Source organism: Podarcis bocagei, assembly GCF_964188305.1.
Source record: "Podarcis bocagei genome assembly, chromosome: 15".
In the NCBI taxonomy this organism is placed as follows: Eukaryota; Metazoa; Chordata; class Lepidosauria; order Squamata; family Lacertidae; genus Podarcis; species Podarcis bocagei.
In genome coordinates, this window is record NC_138141.1 from 17,278,268 (window position 1) to 17,302,905 (window position 24,638).

The 24,638-nt window shown below is 50.9% G+C and overlaps 1 protein-coding gene across 2 annotated transcripts in view; it reads left to right on the forward strand.

Moving 5' to 3' along the window:
* Window positions 1-24,638, forward strand: part of PCSK7 (proprotein convertase subtilisin/kexin type 7) — a 31,087-nt gene that overhangs the window by 719 nt on the left and 5,730 nt on the right. Inside the window, exons 1-12 of one of the 2 annotated variants that reach the window (XM_081172514.1) lie at window positions 1,442-1,492; window positions 1,985-2,497; window positions 4,240-4,374; window positions 7,210-7,375; window positions 11,374-11,464; window positions 12,969-13,023; window positions 13,337-13,475; window positions 15,035-15,135; window positions 18,238-18,405; window positions 19,537-19,644; window positions 20,595-20,697; window positions 23,292-23,448. In XM_081172514.1, coding sequence (XP_081028640.1) covers window positions 1,457-1,492; window positions 1,985-2,497; window positions 4,240-4,374; window positions 7,210-7,375; window positions 11,374-11,464; window positions 12,969-13,023; window positions 13,337-13,475; window positions 15,035-15,135; window positions 18,238-18,405; window positions 19,537-19,644; window positions 20,595-20,697; window positions 23,292-23,448 — 1,772 coding nt within the window. In that variant the 5' untranslated portion in view covers window positions 1,442-1,456. Of the gene's footprint in view, window positions 1-1,441; window positions 1,493-1,984; window positions 2,498-4,239; window positions 4,375-7,209; window positions 7,376-11,373; window positions 11,465-12,968; window positions 13,024-13,336; window positions 13,476-15,034; window positions 15,136-18,237; window positions 18,406-19,536; window positions 19,645-20,594; window positions 20,698-23,291; window positions 23,449-24,638 lie in introns of those variants that run through there. The other variant, XM_081172515.1, reaches the window with a different exon arrangement.

Consider the following 24,638-nt stretch of genomic DNA (forward strand, 5'->3'; position numbering starts at 1 on the left):
TGGCAATCTTGGTGGGCAGGTGCAGCTCCAGGTGCCAAGGTCCAGGTGAGGGCAAAAGGTGGAGATGAAAATCACAACTTGCCAGGGTTTGGAGCTGCATCAAAATCCAGAAGTTGGCATCTGGTTTTGATGCCTTGAGTGTTTTGAATTAACTTTGGCTAGACTCTGGCCAGGACAAAACCTTTGGGTTAGTTAAGGTGACCAGTTTCTGGGTAAAGGTAAAGGGGCCCCTGGCCATTAGGTCCAGTCGAGGTCGACTCTAGGGTTGCAGCGCTCATCTTGCTTTATTGGCCGAGGGAGCTGGCGTACAGCTTCCAGGTCATGTGGCCAGCATGACTTAGCCGCTTCTGGCGAACCAGAGCAGCGCACGGAAACGCCTATTACCTTCCCGCTGGAGCGGTACCTATTTATCTACTTGCACTTTGATGTGCTTTCAAACTGCTAGGTTGGCAGGATCTGGGACCGAGCAACGGGAGCTCACCCCGTCACGGGGATTCGAACTGCCGACCTGCTGATCGGCAAGTCCTAGGCTCTGTGGTTTAACCCACAGTGACACCCAGTGGCGTAGCGTGGGTTGTCAGCACCCGGGGCAAGGCAAGTAATTTGCGCCCCCTAACCCGTGGATTTGCGCCCCCTAACCCTAACCCCCAGATGTTGCGCCCGGTGCGGCCGGCCCCCCCTGCACCCCCCACGCTACGCCACTGGCGCCACCCACCCCTCTCCAAATGGATAACGGACTCCTAGGAACCAAACACAACAGACTATGAGTTGCCATCTTCAGGCTGTAATAACGCAAATTAAAGTGCTTTCAACTTTGGAAACATTTGAACTTTGGTATAGACTTCTGACCTCATCTGAATGGATCGCCTTGGTAATGCTTGCAAGTTTCATACAAAGATAAGGTATATAAAATACAGCCTCTGTGGCCTTGTTTTGCTGCAAGAAGCCTTCAAATTAAGTGATAGAAATCCAAAAGGTATCTATTGGCAGCAGGGCACTCTCTTGGCAACATCGCCTGTCTCTCATATTAGTCGAGTTAATAGTTGTTGCTCCAGTTAATCCTTTCTTCACAACAGCATGTAAGACAGCATCCCAAAAGTGGAGTCCACTTTCAAACCAGGACACAACTGCCAGATGAACCAGCAGCCATGACTTATTTTTCTTCTTGGATAAATAGAACCCAGCAGACTCATCATAGGTCTTTCTGGAGTAGTAGCAGCAGCAGCAGCAGCCTCCTGGGCATAACATCCACTCAGGCGCATTTTCTCCCAGGCTGTTGCCCGTAAAGTAATACTATAAAGAGGAATTCTCCCTCACCTCCCTGCTGCTGTATTGGAGCAGGAAGGGGTTAAGAAACAGTATTGCAGAAACTGAAGTCAGACAGTGTGTGTGAGAAAGAAGAGCAGCTGATGAAACATTAACTCGCCTGACCTCCTTTGCAGCCCAGGAGTCAGAAATGCTCTCCTTTGGTAACCATTCTGCCGGAGGAAAGGTGAGATTCCCTAGCTTGCCTGCTGTCTCTGCCCCCATTCCCCCCCTCCCCACTACTACAGTAATACCAAACAGGAAATCCATTTCAGTTTCAATTTCTACAGGGAGCGCGAAAGAGGGTGTTTCTGCTTTCTGCACTCACAGTACAGTGGTACCTCTGGTTAAGTACTTAATTTGTTCCAGAGGTCCGTTCTTAACCTGAAACTGTTCTTAACCTGAAGCACCACTTTAGTTAATGGGGCCTCCTGCTGCCGCCGCGCCTCCGGAGCACGATTTCTGTTCTCATCCTGAAGCAAAGTTCTTAACCCAAGGTACTATTTCTGGGTTAGCGGAGTCTGTAACCTGAAGCGTATGTAACCTGAGGTACTACTGTAAATGGGTTTCAGCAGGGGTTTGGGGCAAAGTGAGTCCCTCTATTCTCCCTGGGGCTGGTGGCAAGCCAGGCATAGGGGAAAGCAGGGGGGCTCTTCTGACCTTGCCCTTGCCCTTGCAGTTCGCCTGTCGGATGCCGCCCTGGAGGGGGACGGAGCCATCATGGAGAGCGATGATGGAGGCCGCCCTGCGTGTCCACATGTGCCTTTGGCTCATCCCGGCCTGGATCCCTTTGCTGTTGCCAAATGGATTTGCCTGTGGAGCAAAAGTGCCGCGTGGGGCCGAGCCCTGCCGGGCAGCCCAGTGCCGTGGGGAGCTGACGTGGGCGGTGCATTTGACGGTGCCAGAGGGGTCCCCTTCCTCTGATGAGGAGCTGGACTGGCGGGCAGAAGAACTGGCCAAGGAGGCCTGCCTTGTGAACATTGGCCGGATCGGGGAGCTCAGAGGCCACTACCTCTTCGGCTACCAGCTGGCAAGCCCACCAGGCCTCAGCCTGGAGGCCATCCAACGGTCAGCGGAGGCGGTCTTTGCACAGCACAACAGCGTGAGGTGGCACGCCGAGCAGCGGTTTCTGAAACGCTCCAAGCGCAGCTTGCACTTTAACGACCCCAAGTTCCCGCAGCAGTGGCACTTGGTGAGTGGGTCCCCTGGCTTTGTGGGAGGGGCAAAAATACAGCTTCCGGGGGCAGGTCCAGCTGATGCCCAGGAACTCTGGGTGGGGCAGAGGAGGAGTCAGGTGCTGCTGCCCACTTTCAAGGGCACTTTCCCCTTTTCTTGCGAGGAATCCTATTCAGAATAAGGGAATTTCCCTTTAAAAAAGGGAAACGTTGACAGCTATTCTCCTTCCCCTGTAACCCTCTAGCCAGGGGTCAGCAAACCTTTTCAGCAGGGGGCCAGTTCACTGTCGCTCAGACCTTGTGGGGGACCAGACTATTTTTTTTGGGGGGGGGTGAACAAATTCCTATGCCCCACAAATAACATGCATTTTAAATAAAAGCACACATTCTACTCATGTAAAAACATGCTGATTCCCGGACTGTCCACTGTTTGGCGATTGGGCCAGATCTGGCCCTCGGGCCTTAGTTTGCCTACCCATGCTCTAGGCCAGGCTTCCTCAACCTATGCCCTCCAGATGTTTTGAGACTACAATTCCCATCATCCCTGACCACTGGTCCTGCTAGCTAGGGATCACGGGAGTTGTAGGCCAAAAACATCTGGAGGGCGGAGGCTGAGGAAGCCTGCTCTAGGCAATGTCAGACTACAACTCCCATCAGCCCCTGGACAATGTACAAGGTTGATGGGAGTTGTGGTCCAGCAGCATCTGGAGGTCCCCCTCAGGTTCTCCACCCATCCCATTGCAGGGCAGCGGTGCCAGGGCCATGTGTGCTACATCGTCACAACCCCAGCGTGCTGATGTCACTTGGGCATGTGTCATGGCATGGCGATGTAGTGCATACGCGTTGGGGACATGGTGATGTAGCAAGCATGCACCCTGCGGCATGCATTTGCGGCTGCGCCACACTTTATGAGTGCCTGCCCCCGCCATTTTAAATGTTATGGGAGCCAGGGCACCCCCAGCTTAGGGGACTCGGCAACTGTGTTTCAGGGTACATATAATGAGCCCTGGTACTTGAGTGAAATCAGGAGGTGGCCTTTGAGCTATTTCCTTGCTGTCTGCTCACAGGAGTGGGCAGCAGAAAATCATACAAAGTGAATTGTAATTAACTCCTTATTAGCAGAAACATGATTGGAACAGGAGTGTCAGGCCTAAGGAGCACAGCAACCCATCTCTGTAGGTCTTTCCCCCATGAAGCAGTTGCCAAGACTGAAGGTCCCTGCCTCTCCACAGCTGCCTGTCCCCTCCTCTCCAGGGTTTCCCCCCCCAAGCATTCAGAGAGTGCACCTGTGTGCCTGCCTTTGCTCCTTCCGTTTCATGCCTCTTCTGGTCCTGGGAGACCAGCAGGGAGGGGAGTTTGTTGCAACAGGAAGGGAGGAGACTTCTTCACCAGCCTGATTCATCTGTGCCTCTTGGCCTCCCTAATCCCACTCTCCTGCTTCTACTTCTGCCTCTGATTCTGGACTTCTCTCTGCCACAGACTCTCCCTGCTCACTAAGCCCTGTTACTCTTCCACTGCCAACATCTCCTCTTCCCAGTCTTCTCCCTCTGACCGCTCATCGTCATCCCACCACCATTCCCTGGACTCTGAGCCTTCTTCCCTTGGGGGTTCCCCAGCTGGATCCTCCCACCGTTCCTCTGCATCCAACCACTCCACGACACCTGCAGAAAACCCAGGTTATGCTCCTGTGTGAGCATGTTGGCTTTCCTCCTTGCTGCGCCCTCTGAACATTGTGCCTCCCTTCTGTCTCCTGGCCTAGAACAACCGCAAGAGCCCCGGGATGGACATCAATGTGACGGGCGTCTGGGAAAGGAACGTCACTGGCCAGGGTGTGACAGTGGTCGTGGTGGATGACGGGGTGGAGCACACCATCAAAGACATCCAGCCCAACTACGTGAGTAGCTGATGCCACCACCTTCCCTTTGGGGCACCACAGCTGCCTGGGCTGGGCTTGGAGAGTTAGGGCCCAGCGGGAGCCTTAGAGTAGGGCTGGGTGATATATCGTCCCAAACTGGTTTAAAGTCCATACAGTGGTACCTCTGGATGCGAACGGGATCTGTTCTGGAGCCCTGCTCGCATCCAGAAGCCAACACATCCAGAAGCACGGGTCACAATTCACCGCTTCTGCGCATGCGCGTGACGTCATTTTGACCGTCTGCGCATGCGCGAGCGGCGAAACCCGGAAGTAACGCGCTCCATTACTTCTGGGTTGCCACAGTGCGCAAGCCAAAAATACTTATCCAGAAGCTACTTCAACCCGAGGTATGACTGTATTGTGATATCTGTTTCATATCTGGCAATGTATTGCGAATCATAGTGTGTGTGTGTGTGTGTGTGTGTGTGTGTGTGTGTGTGTGTGCGTGCTTATGCAATGTGGGGAAAACTGTGAAGCCAGCCAATGCTTCTACAAAGCTTCATCCCTATTTCAGACATTGGACTCGGCAACATTATTTTTTTTAAAAGTGTTTAAAATGCATTATAACACTGTGACATCAGATGGCGCTGTAGAGTTCTATCCTTCGGCAGTGTGGTTTTGCATTATGAGCTTTACAACACATTTTCCTGAAACTTTTTTTTTATGTGTCTAGATCCAGCCATTGGGATATAATGGTATATTGCAATGTTTAGCTGGCGATATATCACAGTGTTGAAAACCAGATATCGCGCAGCCCTACCTTAGAGTTGCGAGAGGCTTGCCTCCTGGCCTTGGCTGGGCTGCAGAAGAGGACACTTGGCCTTTTAAGACTCAACCACCTGGATCCAGTAGGCTTTTGGGTCAGGTGGCTGGGGCTCAACTGGCAACTGGCCCGTCAGCTGAGTCCAGGGGATGGAAGCAAAGGAGGGTAGGGCCTAGACCTGGCTTGGCTCAGGATAGCTTATATACATGCCGCTCCTAAGCAGCTGGGCCGGATGCTGCCCCAATGGGGAATTGCTGGGCAGGATCCCATCACCCAAGCCCTTCTCTCTCCAGGCGTTGTGGAGCCGTGTTCAGGTTCTGTTCCCATCCAACAGCAGGAAAGAATCTGCCGCATTGTGCTATGTGGGTAAATATGGTAGGGTTCCAGGCAGTTGCCAAAACCACCTTTGAAGGTCTTTGAAAACGGACCAAGTCTTGATGTTGTGCAAATGCTTCTGCATTTCTCTCACCTGAGGCAGCAAGAAAAGGGGCACTGGAGATGGGGTTGACATGACCAGGGCTTTTATCCAGCCAGACCTCACCAGAACTGAGTTCCGGCGCCTCTCAGGTAGGTTCCATTGCTAGTACAGTGGTACCTCTGGATATGAATGGGATCCGTTCCGGAGCCCCGTTCGCATCCAGAAGCGAACGCAACTCGCGTCTGCTCGTGCGCGAGTTGCGATTCGCCACTTCCGCGCATGCACGTGATGTCATTTTGATTGTCTGCGTATGCGCGAGCGGCGAAACCCGGAAGTAATGCGTTCTGTTACTTCCGGGTCGCCGCGGAGCGCAACCCGAAAGCGCTCAACCTGAAGCACATTTAACCCAAGGTATGACTGGGCATGGGTGACGCGGTTGGCGCTGTGGGTTAAACCACAGAGCCTAGGACTTACCGATCAGAAGGTTGGCGGTTCGAATCCCCGTGATGGGGTGAGCTCCCGTTGCTCGGTCTCTGCTCCTGCCAACCTAGCAGTTCGAAAGCACGTTGGAGTGCAAGTAGATAAACAGGTACCGCTCCAGCGGGAAGGTAAATGGCGTTTCTGTGCGCTGCTCTGGTTCGCCAGAAGCAGCTTAGTCATGCTGGCCACATGCTGTATGCCGGCTCCCTCGGCCAATAAAGAGATGAGCGCTGCAACCCCAGAGTCAGCCACGACTGGAACTAATGGTCAGGGGTCCCTTTACCTTTACTTCTGACTGTATAAAAGAACAAGGGAGGCATTCATGGTGAGTTCTGGCACCTCTTTTTCTAGAAAAATAGCACTGGTCACAACCCACATTTCCTGCCCTGTCCTGTTCAGCTTCCTCTTTGAAATGGGAGGGGGCAGGGGTTGTGACTCTGACGCAAAGCACCCAAAGGTGGCTGATGGTGGTTTCCTGGGCGTGCCACAGATTACCCAAATGCTTGTTCCCATCTTATCCTGAGCCCAGAAGCAGCACCTGCTGCCTTAGATCAGGGTCTTGGGGTGAGGTGAAACCTGATTACTTAATATTCTACAGCCTTTTAAATGCCTGTTATTTTTGTTTTAATTTATTTATTTGTGTTTTTATCTTGTATTTTATTCCGTGAACCGGCCTGAGATCTTGTGATGAGGGACAATGCATAAATTTAATAAATTAAATTAATAAACATGATTTCCCCCTCAGGAGTTTTTAAATATATATATATATATACATTTTTATTAAATTTTTAACATATCAGTTCCAACAGTCATACAGCATAACTTCTCATCTTATACAATATTTTGGACTTCCGTCAACTCCTCTGATGATTTTCCGTCCCCCCCTCAGGAAATTATGCGGTTCTGCCATTTTTTATTTAATTAAAAGATTAGCCCTTCTGGGAACAAGAGCCTACAAGGATTAAAAGTGAATGCAATTATTGTAGGCAACAAAATCACAATAAAGCAGGAAAGAAGGGGCAGGATAGAGTTGGGGGCAGGGGGGAAGGGTGACTGATGTTTGTTGAGTCCTGAGTGCTTTGTTCCCCAGCTGCAGTTACCCTCGCACTCCCAGGAAAAAGGACTCTCAACTCTGGGTCTTGGTCTCTTTCAGAGCCCTGAAGGCAGCTATGACTTGAATTCCAACGACCCAGACCCCATGCCCCACCCGGACGAGGAAAACGGCAACCATCATGGGACCCGTTGTGCTGGGGAGATCGCAGCCGTCTCCAACAACAGCTTCTGTGCTGTGGGAGTTGCCTATGGCAGCCGGATCGCAGGTACTGGCACTCGGTGGCAGGGGAGAGCTGCTGCGGCTCAGTGCCAGAGCATTGCCCAGTTGGAATCTGCAGGGAGAGAACCTCTTGCCTGACATTCTAGAGAGCCTCTGCCGGCCAGTGTGGACCGCACTGAGCTAGATGGGCTGGCAATCTGACTCAGAAAAAGAGTCAGCTTCCGGTGTTCCTCTGTTTGGGTTGGACTCTGCCCAGTTGCTGCAAGGAAAGTGGGTGGGATTCTGCAGGTGAAGCAGTGTCCCGAAGGCTGCTGTGGCAGAGCGTGAGCTGTGAGCCAGGAGGTCCCCATTTCCCCTCATGGTTACCTCTGCTGTGAACTCACGAGGTGACCTTAGGCAAGCTGTTGTTCCCTTAACACCCACGGACCCCTGCATGTTTACACATCCACACATATGGGCATGATAATGACATTACTACAGGGCATACAGGGGTGTTATGGGGTGTTAGGGGAGGGGTAGTTCTTCTGGTGGGGGACATGTTGCTCTTTTTGGGGTAGTTTGTCTGGTCCCTACCCTGCATTTAGCTCTCACCTGTAGCTCAGCTTGCAACGGCCACCTCACCCCTGGAACCTATTTGTAGGGTTGCCATATGTTTTCTTTTTCCAGGAAATGTCCTCTTTTCAGGTCTGGTTGCCATATGTCCTCTTTTTCCAGGACACATCCTCTTTTCAGGTCTGGTTGCCATATGTCCTTTACACCTCCCCGCCAGACACATCCTCTTTTTCAGGGTGGATTTTTTTAAATCTGGCAAAATGTACAGAGGTTTTCTGTCTGGTTCTTGTGTTTACAGTAACCCAAGAATTTTTTTTTCTACTGCCAGCTAGGGACCCAGCTAAGCTTGTCTGCAGCAGAGAATTGCAACAGAGCGGCATCTTAAACTAGCTAAGTACAGTCGTACCTTGGTTGTCGGATGGAATCCGTTCCGGAAATCTGTTCAACTTCTGAAAACGTTCGACAACCAAGGCACAGCTTTCAATTGGCTGCAGGAGCTTCCTGCACACAATCGTAAGCCGTGTAAATCACGTTGGACGTTCGATTTCCAAGGGCAAAATATTCGATTCCCAAGGAGTTTGGGATCCAAGCTACGACTGTACTGTAGAAGTCCTTTCTCTTGTGGCTGAACTAAAAGGACACTGGCTCAGCTACAAGATCTTGGAGGAGGAGCCTGGAAGGGCAAGAGTTAACACCCCCTGCCCTTCAGGAGAGTCCATATGTCTATGTTCAACAGTTTAATAAATTGTTCTGTGCACATTTATGTTCACAAAGATGTGAACATGAATCTAAATACTTTAATGTGGCGAGTGAGGGAGCAATATGTATTATTCTTATTTTGTTGTTGAAAGTTCAGAACATTCCTACTAGCAATATATCCCTGCTACTATAGCCTTGTTGTTGTTGTTTAGTCGTTTAGTTGTGTCCGACTCTTCGTGACCCCATGGACCAGAGCACGCCAGGCACTTCTGTCTTCCACTGCCTCCCGCAGTTTGGTCAAACTCATGCTGGTAGCTTCGAGAACACTATCCAACCATCTCGTCCTCTGTCATCCCCTTCTCCTTGTGCCCTCCATCTTTCCCAACATCAGGGTCTTTTCCAGGGAGTCTTCTCTTCTCATGAGGTGGCCAAAGTATTGGAGCCTCAGCTTCACGATCTGTCCTTCCAGTGAACACTCAGGGCTGATTTCCTTAAGAATAGATAGGTTTGATCTTCTGGCAGTCCATGGGACTCTCAAGAGTCTCCTCCAGCACCATAATTCAAAAGCATCAATTCTTTGGCGATCAGCCTTCTTGATGGTCCAGCTCTCACTTCCATACATCACTACTGGGAAAACCATAGCTTTAATTATACGGACCTTTGTTGGCAAGGTGATGTCTCTGCTTTTTTAAATAGGGGTATTTAAAACGAGAGTCATCAAAGCAATCCATAGTTAAAAGCAGAAGTTGGCAAATGTGTCCTCTTTTTTTTTTTTGCTCTTCAAAATATGGCAACCCTAACCTTTTGGCTTCAGCACTATTTGCCACATCTGGGCGTGGGGGCTGTGGAAAGCAAGGGAGGGTCTCAACAAGCCTGAAAGTCATAGGCTGCCATTCTCCGCTATGGACAGCAGGTGGCGTCTTCTCCCTATCCCAAAATAATCTTGTGGGGAGAGCAGGACACCCCCCTTTGTTCAGAGCATAGGTTGCTTTGCTTCACAGGCTTTTGAGGGTGTGGGGTGCATGCGTTCCTCTTTAGTGCAAAGTGGAACTGCACAAACGCTGATTTCCAGGTGCTCTGAGAGCAAACTGGCAAACACAGTGCGAGAGGGGAGCCTGGCTTAGCCTCGGGGGCTTGTTTGTGGGCCCCCTCCAAGATGATCTGGTGAGGCATTAACCGCTGTGCTCACAGCTCCCCGAATCGCAGTGAACGAAGGATGTTTGTTCTGCCGCTGAGCCGGGCAGGCAGCTCTCATCTGCAGTGATGTTTGCTCACTGCCGGTCTAGACTTCCCGTGCAAATTGGCTCAATTAGCAGCTCTCTGGTTCATTGGGAACGTGGTTCCGGATCAAGTGTGTCTGTTTGCTCTCCGTGTGGGAGGTTTGCGGCTTGAAAAAAGCCAAATGTAGCTGCAGACGTTCATGGTTTGACAGTATGAAATTGGTGCATTACACGGAGTGTCTGATGGCCGAAAAGACCCCTTGGCGTTTTGCAAGTGGTTTAGATGGAAGTGGAGCTGGGTGGCAGCTGAACACATCCCACCTTGATGGTGGAAACAGGAATTCCAGGGGGGTGGAGGTAAGCAGGGCAGATCCCAGCCCAGCTCTTCTTGCTGCTCCTCTGACCTCCTGACTCCATCCCTTCCCTTTTGTCGTGTAACAGACACACACACAGTCTGGGATCAGCTCAGCAGGTGAGAATAAGTTCTCCCAACTTCCTTCTGCTGTTTAGCAGGTGTGGCTTCCACCAGCTCCACTTTCACTCCAAAGATACATCATTGCTAAGCACTGCTTAAATAGCCCAGGGGTGGGGAACCTTCAACCTGTGGGCCAAATGCAGCCCAGCACCCCACTCTCTCTGGGCCTCCGGACTGTGCAGGCCATGCGCCTTCCTCAAGCCACACCCCTCACTGGCTCCTTTACTGGCCCTCCTCTAGTGATGTTACCTGGCTGGAGCATCCCTTGCAACTGCAGGGACACCTCTTGCTTGCCTGCCTGAGAGTAGTAGTAGTAGTAGTAGCAGCAGTAATAATAATAATAATAATAATAATAATAATAATAATAATAATAATAATAATAATTTTATTATTTGTACCCTGCTCATCTTTCTGGGTTTCCCCAGCCATTCTGGGCAGCTTCCAGTATATACAGAAACATAATAAAACATCAAACATTAAAAACTTCTTGATACAGGGCTGCCTTCAGATGTCTTCTGAAAGTTGCATAATTGTATAGTTACTTATCTCCTTGGCATCTGATGGGTGTTCCCCAGGGTGGGGTGTCACTACTGAGAAGGCCCTGTAGCTTTACTTCTTGCACTGAGGGAGCCACCAGAAGGCCCTTGGAGCTGGACCTCAGTGTCCAGGCTGAACAATGGGGGTGGAGACGCTCCTTGAGGTATACAGGGCTGAGGCTGTTAGGGCTTTAAAGGTTGGTATTATTCCTTTGAACTGTGCTCTGAAACGTACTGGGAGCCAATGTAGGTCTTTTGGGTCCCTTGTTATATGATATTGGGGGCTGCTGCCAGTCACCAGTCTAGCTGCCCCATTCAGGATTTGTTGTAGTTTCCGAGTCACCTTCAAAGGGCAGTGGGTTACTTTTATTCCCATTTTACAGCTGGAGGGGCTGAGAGGGAGAAAGCCACTTTCCCGCAGTAGCCAGTGTCCTGGTCCGAAGCAAGACTTGAACACAGGCCTCCTTGCTCTGGGATGGCACTGGAAGCCTCTGTCGGTGTGTGTGTCTGAACTGCTTGCCAGGTCTCTCCTGCCCCCGCCTTACCTGTCTTGTCTGTGCAGGGATCCGAGTGCTGGACGGGCCTCTCACTGACAGCATGGAGGCTGTGGCTTTCAACAAGCACTATCAAATCAACGACATCTACAGCTGCAGGTCAGTGCTGGAAGAACAGCAAATAAATAAGAAGCCGGGGGGGGGGAGGGCTTTGATCACAGGGATGTGAACCGAGTCCCCTTTGTGGGCAAAGTCCGTGCCACGGGCTCTGGTCTCAATTGCAGAAGGGCTGGTTTGCTAGATGCTTGGTGGCGTCCCCGGAAATTGCATCTCCCAGGGCACCAGCAGGCACTTCCTTTTTCCTACAGTCTCCCCTGCTGGTTGGAGCTGTTGGGTCAGATGTGATGGAGAGAATGGGGAATCCTGTTCACTCACTGCAGAGCCTGTGTGACCCCATGGAAGTGGGAAAGCGGGTTCTGCTGCCCTGGCCTGCCACTTCCAGGAACTCCTGGTATCCCAGGCTGTTGCTGTTGTTTAGTTTTAAACATCGTTAATGAGAGTTTTAAAAGTACAAAATCATATGTGTACTAAATATTGTGAGACGTAAATAAAAGAGAGAAGAAGAAAAAGAGAAACAGAACCCGTGTAGAAGGGAAAATAAAGGGGGGAGGGGGGGAAACCTCAAAACTATACATTACAAGGTTATTATTGTACTTTACCAGATCTTAACCTATTACACTACCGTGGTACCTTGGGTTACAGATGCTTCAGGTTACAGACTCTGCTAACCCAGAAATAGTACCTCGGGTTAAGAACTTTGCTTCAGGATGAGAACAGAAATTGCGCGGCAGCGGGAGGCCCCATTAGCTAAAATAGTATCTCAGGTTAAGAACAGTTTCAGGTTAAGAACGGACCTCCAGAACGAATTAAGTTCTTAACCCGAGGTACCACTGTATTTGTAAGAATGGATTTCAAATGTCATTGAATTTATCCATGGCAAGTCTGCGTTTATATGCAAGTTGTTCATATGTTGCGAGTTTGTATAAGTCTTCAATCCAATCGTAGAAGGGAGCCGCATTTTTATATTTCCAGTTTATCAGTATCAGTCTTTTTTGCTGTGTGGTAAGGGCACAGAGAGTCCACTTGTATTGTCCTTTTGTAAGGTTCCATGTTCTGGGTATATAACTCAAGACAATATTTTGCTCTGTAAATGTAAGGTTGATCCATACAGTTCTGTTGATAGTTACAGGTGGGTAGCCGTTTTGGTCTGCCGTAGTCGAAACAAAATAAATTCCTTCCAGTAGCACCTTAGAGACCAACTAAGTTAGTTATTGGTATGTGCTTTCATGTGCATGCAGACTTCTTCAGATACTGTACACATCTGTATCTGAAGAAGTGTGCATGCACACGAAAGCTCATGCCAATAACAAACTTAGTTGGTCTCTAAGGTGCTACTGGAAGGAATTTTTTTATTTCGTTCTGTTGATAGTTTCAGTTAGCATCTACCAAAATCATTTTGATATAGGACAATGGAAAAACATACGTTTTAGAGAAGCATTATCCCTATTGCAGCTCCAACAGTTAGATCTAGTTTAGATACCCCAGGTTGTTGTGACCCTCAGATTTGTCCCTAAGTTCTGTTTCCCTGCATTTCCCTTTGCAGCTGGGGCCCCGATGACGATGGCAAAACTGTGGATGGTCCTCACCAGCTTGGGAAGGTACGGAGTTCGAGTTCTGCCATCTTCTTCCCTGCCGGCCCGAGAGACCTGGAGAACACTGGGCCTCACAGGGTGGCTCTGGAGGAAGGAAGCAGCCTTCTGTGTGTGATCAGCTGTGAACCACCGGATCGCATGCACAGGTTTTGAGGGAGCTGAAAGGTCTAGGACCCCTGTCCTGTGGGCTTTCTAGGGCTTTTCATTGTCCTTGCTGGAAGTTCTTTAGCAAGGGGGCCGGGGGGGTGCCCTGCATTGTGAGATGGGTGGGGCAAGGTCGCCCCTGCTCACTCAGCTAACCCACCCCTTTACCTTTCAGGCCGCTTTGCAGCATGGTGTGATGGCCGGCCGCCAGGGCTTTGGCAGTATCTTTGTGGTGGCCAGTGGGAACGGAGGGCAGCACAATGACAATTGCAACTATGATGGCTACGCCAACTCCATCTACACCGTCACCATCGGTAAGAGGGCAGGCAGGGGCCTGTTTTTTACAGTCATACCTCGGGATGAATACACTTCAGGTTAAGCGTTTTCGGGTTGCGCTCTGCGGTGACCCGGAAGTAACGGAACACGTTACTTTGAGGTTCCACCACACTCGCGCATGCGCAGATGTTCAAAATGACGTCATGCGCATCAGCGGAAGCGGCGAAACGCAACCCGCACATGTGCAGTCGCGTGTTACGTTCGCTTCAGGATGCGAACGGGGCTCCAGAATGGATCCCGTTTGTATCCAGGGTACCACTGTTTTAATATTTTTACTGGAAGAATTTCAATTATAATGAAAAAAAGTGATGCAAGGGGGGGGAATTGAGGGAAGTGAGGGGGGGAATCAAATATGTGTATAGGAAAGAATATATACAGTCGTACCTCCGTTTACGCAGCTCTCTGGTTATGTAAACTTTGGGATGCGCGCAGAGCAGACCTGGAAGTATTTTACTGGGTTTCGCCATGCGCAGAAGCGGTCCTCAGTTTTTCCTGCCACGGCTTGGCAGAGAGAGGTGTAGCCACTGGGCTTTTGTAACAATATATACCCCAAAAAACGAAGAGCAATGTACTATACTCCCATTCTTACATAAATTTGATATAGTGTTATTATCCTAAAACATATAGATGGTAATAGCCTACTTCATTCTGCATAAACTCATTCCAAATATTGTCCTATGTATCTAAACATAGCCGACATCTGTATGCAGGCCATTCGTAAGACGCAAGTGTTGACAATGGACTGTTGTCAACGGACCGACAATATGACAACATGGGCAGGCAGGAGCTTTGTGCAGAAGGTTTGTGTCTGTGAGACAGACAGACAGACAGATGCATTGGGCTCCAAGCTCTTTCTGAAATCCAGGTTCCCTCAAGGAGCCCTTCGGAGCTTGCATATGTTTTCCTAACGCAGGAACTTGAGTTGGGCACAGCTGGGGTCCCAAGGAAAAGGATTACTCTGCAGCCACCACTGAGATTTTCTCCCCTCTCCCCTCCCCTGCTTCAGTCGCCAGGCTGCGCCGGATGAATAAGCCTATGCTTGTTGCTTTTGGGAAGCTGCCCACAAGGCAGGAGACAAATCAAAGCATTCTGGGGGCACGGCAGGGGGAGAGGTTATATTCCATGACTTTGTTTCACATGTCTTGCTGCAAATGCCCAAATCTTGTCCCCATTCCCCCAGAGCTGTCCTGCTAGTGGCTTGGCTCTGTTTATCCCACTGAAAACATTTTCAGGATACAGTGGTACCTCGGGTTACATACGCTTCAGCTTACAGACTCTGCTAACCCAGAAATATTACCTCGGCTTAAGAACTTTGCTTCAGGATGAGAACAGAAATTGTGCTCCGGCGGTGCGGCAGCAGCAGGAGGGCCCATTAGCTAAAGTGGTGCTTCAGGTTAAGAACAGTTTCAGGTTAAGAATGGACCTCCAGAACGAATTAAGTACTTAACCCGAGGTACCACTGTATTACTAAATAGTAAATTGTGTGTATGTGCCACTTTCTTCAACCCTTTTATTTTGGCCTCTTCTTTCCCTCCAGGAGCAGTGGATGAGATGGGGTACATGCCCTTTTACGCTGAGGAGTGCGCCTCCATGCTGGCTGTGACTTTCAGCGGGGGAGACAAGATGATGAGGAGCATTGTAAGTCCAGCAGGTTCCAAATGCTGCCGTTGCGCAGCACTGGGTCACCCAATGGGTTTTTAAGTGCCTTGTCGTGTCCCCCAGAGCCTGCCATGGGGGCTTCACGCATGCCAGCAAAGGTCTTTCCTGCAGGCACTGATAGGGAAATCCCGCCAGATGGGCGGGGTATTAATAATAATAATAATAAGGCTGCATGCAAGTAGCCCGGTATGCTCTGCTCTGCAGGGCTTTTGCAAACTCCAGAGTTAGCTCTTCTTCCCGTTGCCACAAGGGGCTTTTAGCATGATGTTCTACTGTGTCCTTAATGGGAAGAATTTAACCCAGTTTCTTGGCTCCTGTTGATGCTTCCTGGCCAAGCTAGTGCATGTTTGAAAACGTGCATCTCGTGTCCAAGTGCAAATAACAGCTGTCAGCAGCCGACAGAATGGTTCCACGCTCAACCTAAAAGTCAGCGGCGGGAGGGAGGGGAGGACTGTGCTTGGCAAGGCAGAAGGAGGCAGCCAGACCTTTCCACCGGCACAGTTAGAACAGAGCTGTGATCTTTTTAAACAGCAAGAATGCGTAAACACTGCCTTGCTCGATCACGGAGCAAGAGTCCATTTAGGCCAGCTTCCCGTTGCTTGGATGGCTGGCCAGGTGCCTCTAGGACCTTGTAGCCAAGGCATGACAGGAGCAGCCTCCCCCTCCCCCTCCCCCCCAAAAAACAACCCTCACTCTTCTTAGGCCTGCCTTTCATTTATTTGTGATAGAACTAAGAGCAAAACAGCCTGTTGCACAAGTAGAGCAGAGAGCCCAGCTTCCTTTAAATGCAAGCAAATGGGCTGCTAGTTAAATCAAGGAAGCAGTGGGGGCACTGGAGCCAATATACCTCTTCCCCCTCCCCAAATACAGATGTCCTGATCTTAACCATTCCCTGAGACATGCAGATACCATACAAGTACCTACATGCTGTGTTTGAATTGTTGTAACCTGCCCTGGGAATTTAGGGTGAAAGGCACATGGCGAGGATGATAATTAATACATGCCCCCATGCAACTGGCTAGGGCTCTCAATATAGCAGGTTGTGGGGGGTGGCGGGGTTTGACCATCCCATCTTGGTTTTGGCTTTTAGTTATCAGTAGCTTTTTAGAAGCGTGTGGGGTGCTTTTAATGCATTTTGGTTTTCCCCTTGGTTTTAATATATCTATGTGGGGCTTTTTGTTTGTTTGTGTGTAAGTCTCTTTGGGTTGCCTAGGGCAAGATTAAAAAAAAAATCAATAACAACAACAACAACAATACTACAGTTGTACCTTGGTTTTCAAACATCTTAGTTCTCAAACGTTTTGAGTCCCAAACACTGCAAATCCAGAAGTGACTGTTCCAGTGTGTGAACTATTTTTGGAAGCTGAACGTCCAGTGGGACTTCTGATTGGCTGCAGGAAGCTCCTGCAACCAATCAGAAGCTGTGCTGTGGTTTCTGAACATTTTGGAAGTCGAATGGACTTCCGTAAAGGATTCTGTTCGACTTCTGAGATACGACTGTAATAATAATAATAATAATAATAATAATAATAATAATAATAATAATAATGCCCCCAATCCAAATCCCCCTCCCCTTGCAGCTTGCTACTAATCCTTTAAAAACAGTGCCACAAGTGTAGGACATTTTGTTCTCCCAAGTGTCTGGTCTGGTTTTGCGCTATGCATTCCTTCACTGCCCCCCCCCCCTTAAGGTGCATCATTCCGTTTTCCTTTGTATTTCCTTTTATGTCTGCTTAAATGGCCTCCTCCCTTCTGTGGCATTGTCTTTGCAAGCAAGGATATTTCTCCCCCCCTCCCCCCCCTGCTTCTATGACTTCCCCAGGAGCTCAAGGCTCTCCTGGGCTGGTTGGAGTGGAAGCAGCCGGGTGGCTCCCTTGTCTCTAAACCCAAATGGATGATGCTAGAAGTGGTGCAAAAATGGACCTAGCCCCCTTTGAGCCACAGCAGCAAGTGGGGTGGGGAAAGGAGGAAGGAACAAAGGCAGAAACCCAGTAGCTGCCAATCCCTTGTGCTAGTTTACTGCCTTTGCCTCCATCTCCCCCTCTTTCAACAAGGGGGATTCTCCACCTGGTTTATTGCACAGAGCTGCCACATAGCGTTCAAGTCTCTGCACTGGGAAACCCCAATATGTCTCCCCACCCCACCCACCCAGAGTTGCATGTGCAAATCAGGCACTAGGTATTACAAAGGGGTGGACTGAACCACTAAGGTGGAAGGAAGGCACATGAAATGCTATCCTTGCAGCTTCAGAGCCAGACCAGGGGCTCCAAGACACCCAAAACAGACAGGCAGAAAGTGCATTTCTTCCATGGGCTGCCAGAAACAATGATTGATTCCGTCCATATTCTGCACCCATCCCACCTTGCAGAAACCCAACCTTGGAGAGGAAGGAGATAAGGGAGCCATGGTCAGACCAGTTACCCAGGGCTTCATTATTTGCAGTCCCCCCCCCCATGCTTAGAGTATTATTACTCTTATTATGTAATTCCATTTTGAGAAGCAATGCCAAGATTATATTCACACCAACTGAACCTTTGACATGGTTAATCCCCCAGAATTCTTCTTAGGCAGCCGTGTGAGAGTGAGAGAGACAGACAGACAGGCAGACAAGCTTTGCTAGTGCATCCCAAGGAAAAGTGGTCCAGAGCTGTTTTGAGCTGGGCTCCTTCCAGAGTGACCTTCCCTCCCACCATCCTCCCTAAGCTCAGTGTCAGAGCAGCCTGCCTGGTACCAGGAAGAGAAAATAAATAAAGGCTTTACGGAGCACACAAGGCAGTCCTGCCGAACGGGCTTACTCATGTTTAGAGCAGCGGAAGAATGATCTTTCAAGGGTGGAAGTGAAAGATGCAAGATGGGTGTTGTGTGATATATCCAGGCAGGTGTTTGCTGGATCCTACCTTAGAAATTGGGTTGAGTTGCAGCCACCTTCCCTGAACTGGTGCCCTCCAGTTGTTTGGGGCTGGACCCCCCCAGAGGCCCCAGCCAATGCCTGACGCCTCCAGATTAGCCAGCCCTCCCTCTGGCCCCAGAAACATTCCACTCGAACCAGTGACCTCCAGCTTCCTGCTCTTCTCTTTCCAGGCAACCACAGACTGGGATTTGCAGAGGGGCACCGGGTGCACGGAGGGGCACACCGGCACCTCTGCTGCAGCCCCCCTGGCTGCTGGCATGATTGCCTTGATGCTGCAGGTGCGCCCCTGTCTCACCTGGAGGGACATCCAGCACATCATCGTCTTCACAGCCACCAAGGTGAGACCAGGGTGCCTTTGTAGCACCCTCTCCCATCTCTCTTCCTCTGTGGGCAAGCTTCACAGTGCCAGCCATGCCCAGATGGGGAGGGGGGCAGCCGGCAGGAGATTGGTTCCGGACTAACAGAGCCCAAGCCCAGGTGCAGGATGCAAATGCAAGGAAGGAAGTAGACTGATCTGAAAGAGACGATGCAGTCCATGGCAAAATCCTGACACCTCCTTCCCACAGGGCATTGCTAAACTGTGGAACTCCCTCCCACAAGAGCCACCAATGGCCACCAACCTAAAAAGATGGTTTGAGATATTCACAGAGAAGAGAGAGCTATGCTGGAAACCACAGCTGGCAGAGGGTTCTTGTGGTCAGATCCTGCTTGTGGTTTTCCCTCTGGTTGGCCAACATGAGAACAAGTTGCTGGACTAGATGGGCCTTTGGCCTGATCCCGCAAGCTATTTTTATGATCTCTGCTCTCCATCGATCCTTTGATGATGAATTGAGCCACCAGGGTTAGGTCTTGGGGGTGAGATTCAGAACCCCGAAGGAGTATGGCAGTGTGGGCCTCTGCATGGACCCAAAGAGGTACCCCTGCCTCCCACAATTCCATGCCTGAATCAGTGGGGTGGAGAGCAACCCTGAACCCACAAAGACCCCCCCCCAGCCACAGTAATCTCTGCAAGCCGTCCTCCTCTCCCCCCCCATTTCTTGGGGGTCTGCATGAATGTTTCAGTGGGTTTGGATATGATGCTTAACTGAATCAGTGCTGGTGCTGAGCCAACCACTCCCATCCCAGAGACCTGGAAAAGGAGGAGTGGGGTGTGGCTCTGCTCTCCCCTCCTTCCATAACCCCATGCCGATTCAAAGGCGTATCAATGAAGCAGGATGCTTGGGCAGGGGGACTGCCAGCTGGACCGTTTCAGATCCGGAACTGCATTCATCCCTGCTCCTTTCGGCCCTGCTGATTCAGCGTTTCAGATCCAGCCTTGCATCCTGCTCTCTGCAGTGGCTCCCAGGGCTACCTGGGTCACAGTAGCATCAAAGCCCCCTCCATCCTCTGAAGCCGCGGTCTCTCCCGCCTTTCCTGTCTGAGGCCCAAGCTCTTGCCCCAGCTAATCAGCTCCCTGCCTCCCTTTGCAGTATGAAGACAACCGGGCCAGCTGGGATGTCAACCAGGCTGGCCTCGGCCACAGTCACCAGCACGGGTTTGGCTTGCTGAACGCTTGGAGGCTGGTCAACGCGGCCAAGGTAGTCGGCAGGAAGAGGACCAAGGACCAGGGCTGCTTGTCAGAATGTGGGGGGAAGGCAGCTGTCTGCCCCACGGTTCTCATTTGGGTCCTGTTCCCCCCACCCCATTCCCAGAGTAAGGGAGAAAGGGTTGATGCATCTAGGGGGCTGCCCTCCACCTGGGCATTATAGTCTTCAGCCAGAAGCATGGGGCAGGGGCCAGAGAGTATTGGGATGGACTTGCTGCCCCATACAAGACCCCCACACCCCTCACTGCAGGCTGAAAGGGCTGGGGCGATGTCTGCAAGCTGACAGGCTTGCAAAGTTGTTTTTCCACAATTAAGGCCAGGAGATGAACTGGTGGTATAAGGGCCATCTTCCGATATCTGAAGGGCTTTCACATGCAGGGTGAAGCATGCTTGTTTTCTGGTGGGACCAGAATCAGTGAATTCAAATTGCAAGAAATACTCATTTTGAACAAAACCTTAGAATAATAGAATTGTAGAGCTGGAAGGAATACACCAAGGGTCATCCAGTCCAACCCCCTGCAATGCAGGGATCTCAACATGTGGTCCCCCATCCAATTTGAAACCAGACCGGACCCTGCTTAGCTTTGCAAATGTGCCAGCGGTTTTATTGCTTTCTCACAGTAAGAGCTGTTCAGCGGTGGAACGGACTCCCTCTGAAGGCGATGGACTCTCCATTCGAGAGATTGAGTGGTCACCCATCAGGGACGCTTTTGTTGAGATTTCAGGGGGTTGGACTAGATATCCCTCGGTGTCCCTTCCAACTCTGCAATTCTAGGATTCTGCGTGAAATGACTTTGGGCTGAGTGTCCCCTGCTCCCTCCTTTTCTGGACGGTGGGGCATAGCGTCGTGTATTGGGCGCTGCATGCAGGGGCCAGCAGAAGAAAGCTCTGTGTGGTGCTCAGCGCTCCCCTTCTCCTCTCTTTCTTCTCCCCTACTGGCAGATCTGGGAGTCGGTCCCTTACCTGGCCTCCTACGTCAGTCCCATCTTGAAGGAGAGCAAAACCATCCCCATGGCGCCACAGCAGCTGGAGGTCACCTGGAATGGTTCGTGGAGCTTGGGGGGGGAGGGGAGGGGCATGAACTAATAAATCTCAGCTGGCTTAACTGCCCTGACGTCCCTTGTGAACCCAGGAAGGGGCAGGCCTGTGAAAGCCTGTCGCCCTCCAAAGGAATTCCCTGTTCCCTTGCAAAACTACAGATCCCGCAACACCTTGGGAGTGGGGGAGCCATGCTAGATCTAAAAAACAAGTTTCAACCTGTGGAACTCCCTGGGGCAGGAACCACTTGGAAGCTCTTCTTCCTTTGAAACGAGGGAGCTTTGAGAGGAGAACCTCCTGTTGGTTTGGGACCCCTGTCAATTAGCAGGATGGAGAGTGATGCTCCTTGCAATTTCCATCATTCCGACCAAAATGGTCAGTCCGAGTTTGGTGGGGAGAGTGCAGAATCGGGGAGCGTTTGTGCGAACGCTCACGCTGCGGCCGGGGGAGGGGGGAGGGAGCTGGAACTGCTGTGCTGCCCCCTCCTCTTTACCCCAACCAACGCCAGGCCGCCTCAGCAGGATGTGTGTGCATGGATGTCTGCCCAAGCTAGAGGCTCCCTCTGCCCATTTTAGGCAATGCGGCAGCTCCTGTCTTGGCCAGCTTCCGTCCACACAAACAAGACACACACGCACACACTGCGAGACCTCTCTTCCCCAGCTACTGATGCCTCCCAGAGGTGGTTTCATCCCATCCCTCTGTTTTCCTTGAGAAGCCTCGAGGCCTCCTAATTCGTGTTCTTCCTTCGTGCAACTGGGGAGATTTCTTGCAGGGCGTGCGGCTCACGTTGTCCACCGGTGAGAGAGGCCCACTGACCTAGCAGTGCCTCTCCAGCACCACATTCGGGCAGGACTTGAGCAGGGAGATTCTGACTCTCCCCACCATGGGGCCGCTGAACGCTTTGCCTTGTCAGGGTGCAGAGGGCCAGCCCTGCCTGAGAAACATGAGTGCCATAATAGTAGTAGTAATAATAATAATAGTAATAATAATAATATATTTATACCCCACCCTCTCCAGCCAGGGCCAGGCTCAGGGCAGCTAACACCAGTAAGATTACAATAAAAACATAATAGGGGAGGGGGGAAAACAATTTAAAATGCAGCCTCATTTTAATAATAGCCCATACAGTGGTACCTCAGGTTACATACGCTTCAGGTTACAGACTCCGCTAACCCAGAAATATTACCTCAGGTTAAGAACTTTGCTTCAGGATGAGAACAGAAATCGTGCGGTGGCGGCGCAGCGGCAGCAGCAGGAGGCCCCATTAGCTAAAGTGGTGCTTCAGGTTAAGAACAGTTTCAGGTTAAGAACAGACCTCTGGAACAAATTAAGTACATAACCGGAGGTACCACTGTAATAGCCCATAGATCAAAACCATAAGGGGAGGGAAACATAAGGGTCAGACTGAGTCCAAACCAAAGGCCTGGTGGAACAGCTCTGTCTTGCAGTCCCTGCGGAAAGATGTCAAGTCCCACAGGGCCCTAGTCTCTTGTGACAGAGCGTTCCACCAAGTCAGGGCCAGTACTGAAAACTGATTAGGATGGGGGGGGGGGTGTCTTGGGCCCTCCCCCACCCTGCTACCCCATCAATACTAGAAAAAAACCTGTCTCTAGTCAACATGCCCTGGGGAGGCCCTTGGGGAGCTCTAGGAAGATGCAACATGATCTTAAGGTTAGGGGGGAGAGATCCCCCCCATGGGCTTCTGCTTGTTCCCAGCCTTCCCCAGAGCCTTGGAGTCCTTGGAAGGGAGTCCAGGGCTGCTCAGCGCCTGTTTCCCGTAAAAGGAATTCTCTCCGGCGAAATGTGAAACAACAAACAGAAGGGTAGGAAATGCCAGAAAGCGGCTGAACCCCAGAGAGGAATGCAAGAGTCAGGCTCTGAGGGTGGAGGGAAGTGCAGCCTTGAAAGGGAGATCGCGGGGTCTTGCTTGTGGGCTTCCCTTTGCAGCAGCGTTTCCCCAAACATGGGCCTCCAGATGGTTTTTTTTGGGACTACAGTTCCCATCACCCCTGAACACTGGTCCTGCTAGCTAGGGATGATGGGAGTTGTAGTCCAACAAACAAGTTTGGGAAACACTGCTTTGGGGCAACAGGGTGGCTACGGTGAGAACAGGACGCTGAGCTAGGTGGGCCCCCTTGGGCCTGATCCAGCATCCAGGCTCCTCTTGGGTAGCTTCCTGTGAGGAAGGTATGGATGCACACTGCCATGGAGGTGGCCAAAAGTTGGAGGAGCTTTTAAGGCAGGAAGCTAGGAGGAGCAGATCTGAGCCTGGTCAGCTCCTCTGCTTCTTGCTTCCCACCTGCTGCTCCCAGGGTGGCACCCTGGTCCCGAGCCCCACATGCGCAAGTAACGCCGCGAGTGGTTGGCGTGCGCACAGATGGCACAAGTCGTGCTCACTGGAGGTCATCCAGATGTTTGCTGCAATCAATTAGGCCCAGCTGTGGTTTGTGGACCATGGGCATCATCCCACTTGCATCCATGCCAGGATGATGCCCGCATACCCACCCCCTCTGCCGAGCCATCCCAAGGCCTTGCAGGAGGAGGAGCGCTTAGGGTTCCAGGGCAAGCGGCCATTGTGCAGTTGCTTCTCTCCCTTCTCAGTCACAGAAGCTGACCTGGAGCTCTCGGGGATGAGGACCCTGGAGCATGTGGCTGTGACCGTCACCATCACCCACCCCCGGCGTGGCAACCTGGACATCCGCCTCCTCTGTCCCAGCGGCATGAAGTCTTGGATTGGGACGCCGCGGAGCATGGACTCGTGAGTAGGGCGGCCCCTGGAAGGAAGCAGGTGGGGGGATCGCCAAGCGCAACACCAGCCCCTCGGATAAACCTCTTTCCGTTTAATAATAAAAAAGAATAATTTTTTATTTATATCCCGCCCTCCCTAGCCATAGCCGGGTTTCAGAGCGGCTAACAGCAATAAAAGTAACACAGTATTCTAAAATCAGTTCATTTTAAAATCAATTCAAAATCAAATTAATGGCAACCATTGAGCTAAGAGTTCTGTGAGGATTACCAAAGGAAGGGGTCCGGCTGTGCTTTGGCCAAAGGCCTGGTGGAACAGCTCTGTCTTGCAGGCCCTGCGGAAGATGTCAAGTCCTGTTTGCAAGGGCTGTGGGCTGCTCTGGTCACCTTGACTCAGGCAGGATATTGTAGGGTTCAGAAAAAGGCAGCCCAAATGACCAAGGGGATGGAGGAAAGGTTGCAGCGTCCGGGACTTAACCGGTTTAGAGAAAAGGCAAGTGAGAGCCAGCATGATACAGGTATATATGATGATGCATGGAATGGATAGAGAAAATGTTTCTCTCCCCCCCCCCCTTTACCCATAACCATAATGAAGCTGAATTTTGGAAGATTCAGGCAGACGACAGAAAGGGCTTCTTCACTCGGGGTATAGTTTAAAACTATGGAACTCCCTCCCACTTGATGGCCACCAAGCTCAATGACTTTAAAACAGGATTAGACAAATTCTTGGAGGTGAGGGGCTATTGATGGCTGCTGTTCACAATGGCTATGCTTTGCTCCACAGCAGGAAGCAGTAACTCTTCTCAGTCTCAGTTGCTGTATTCCACAGGAGGGGAGAGGCATATCATACCCTTGTACTTGAACCCTGTTTGTGGGTTTCCTGCAGGCATATCCTGGGACAGCTCAGTTGGTAGAGAATGAGACACTTAAATCTCAGGGTCATGGGTTCGAGATGCACATTGGGCAAAAGATTCCTGCACTGCAGGGGGTTGGACTAGATGACCCCTGGTGGTCTTTTCCACCTCTACAGTTCTATGATTCTATGATCTGGTCAGCCCCTGGGGGGAACAGGATGCTTGGCTAGATGGGCCATTGGCCTGATCCAGCAGGCTCTTCTCATGTTCTTACCATAGCTGTCAACGTTTCCCTTTTTTTGAGGGAAATTCCCTTATTCCAAATAGGATTCCTTGCAAGAAAAGGGAA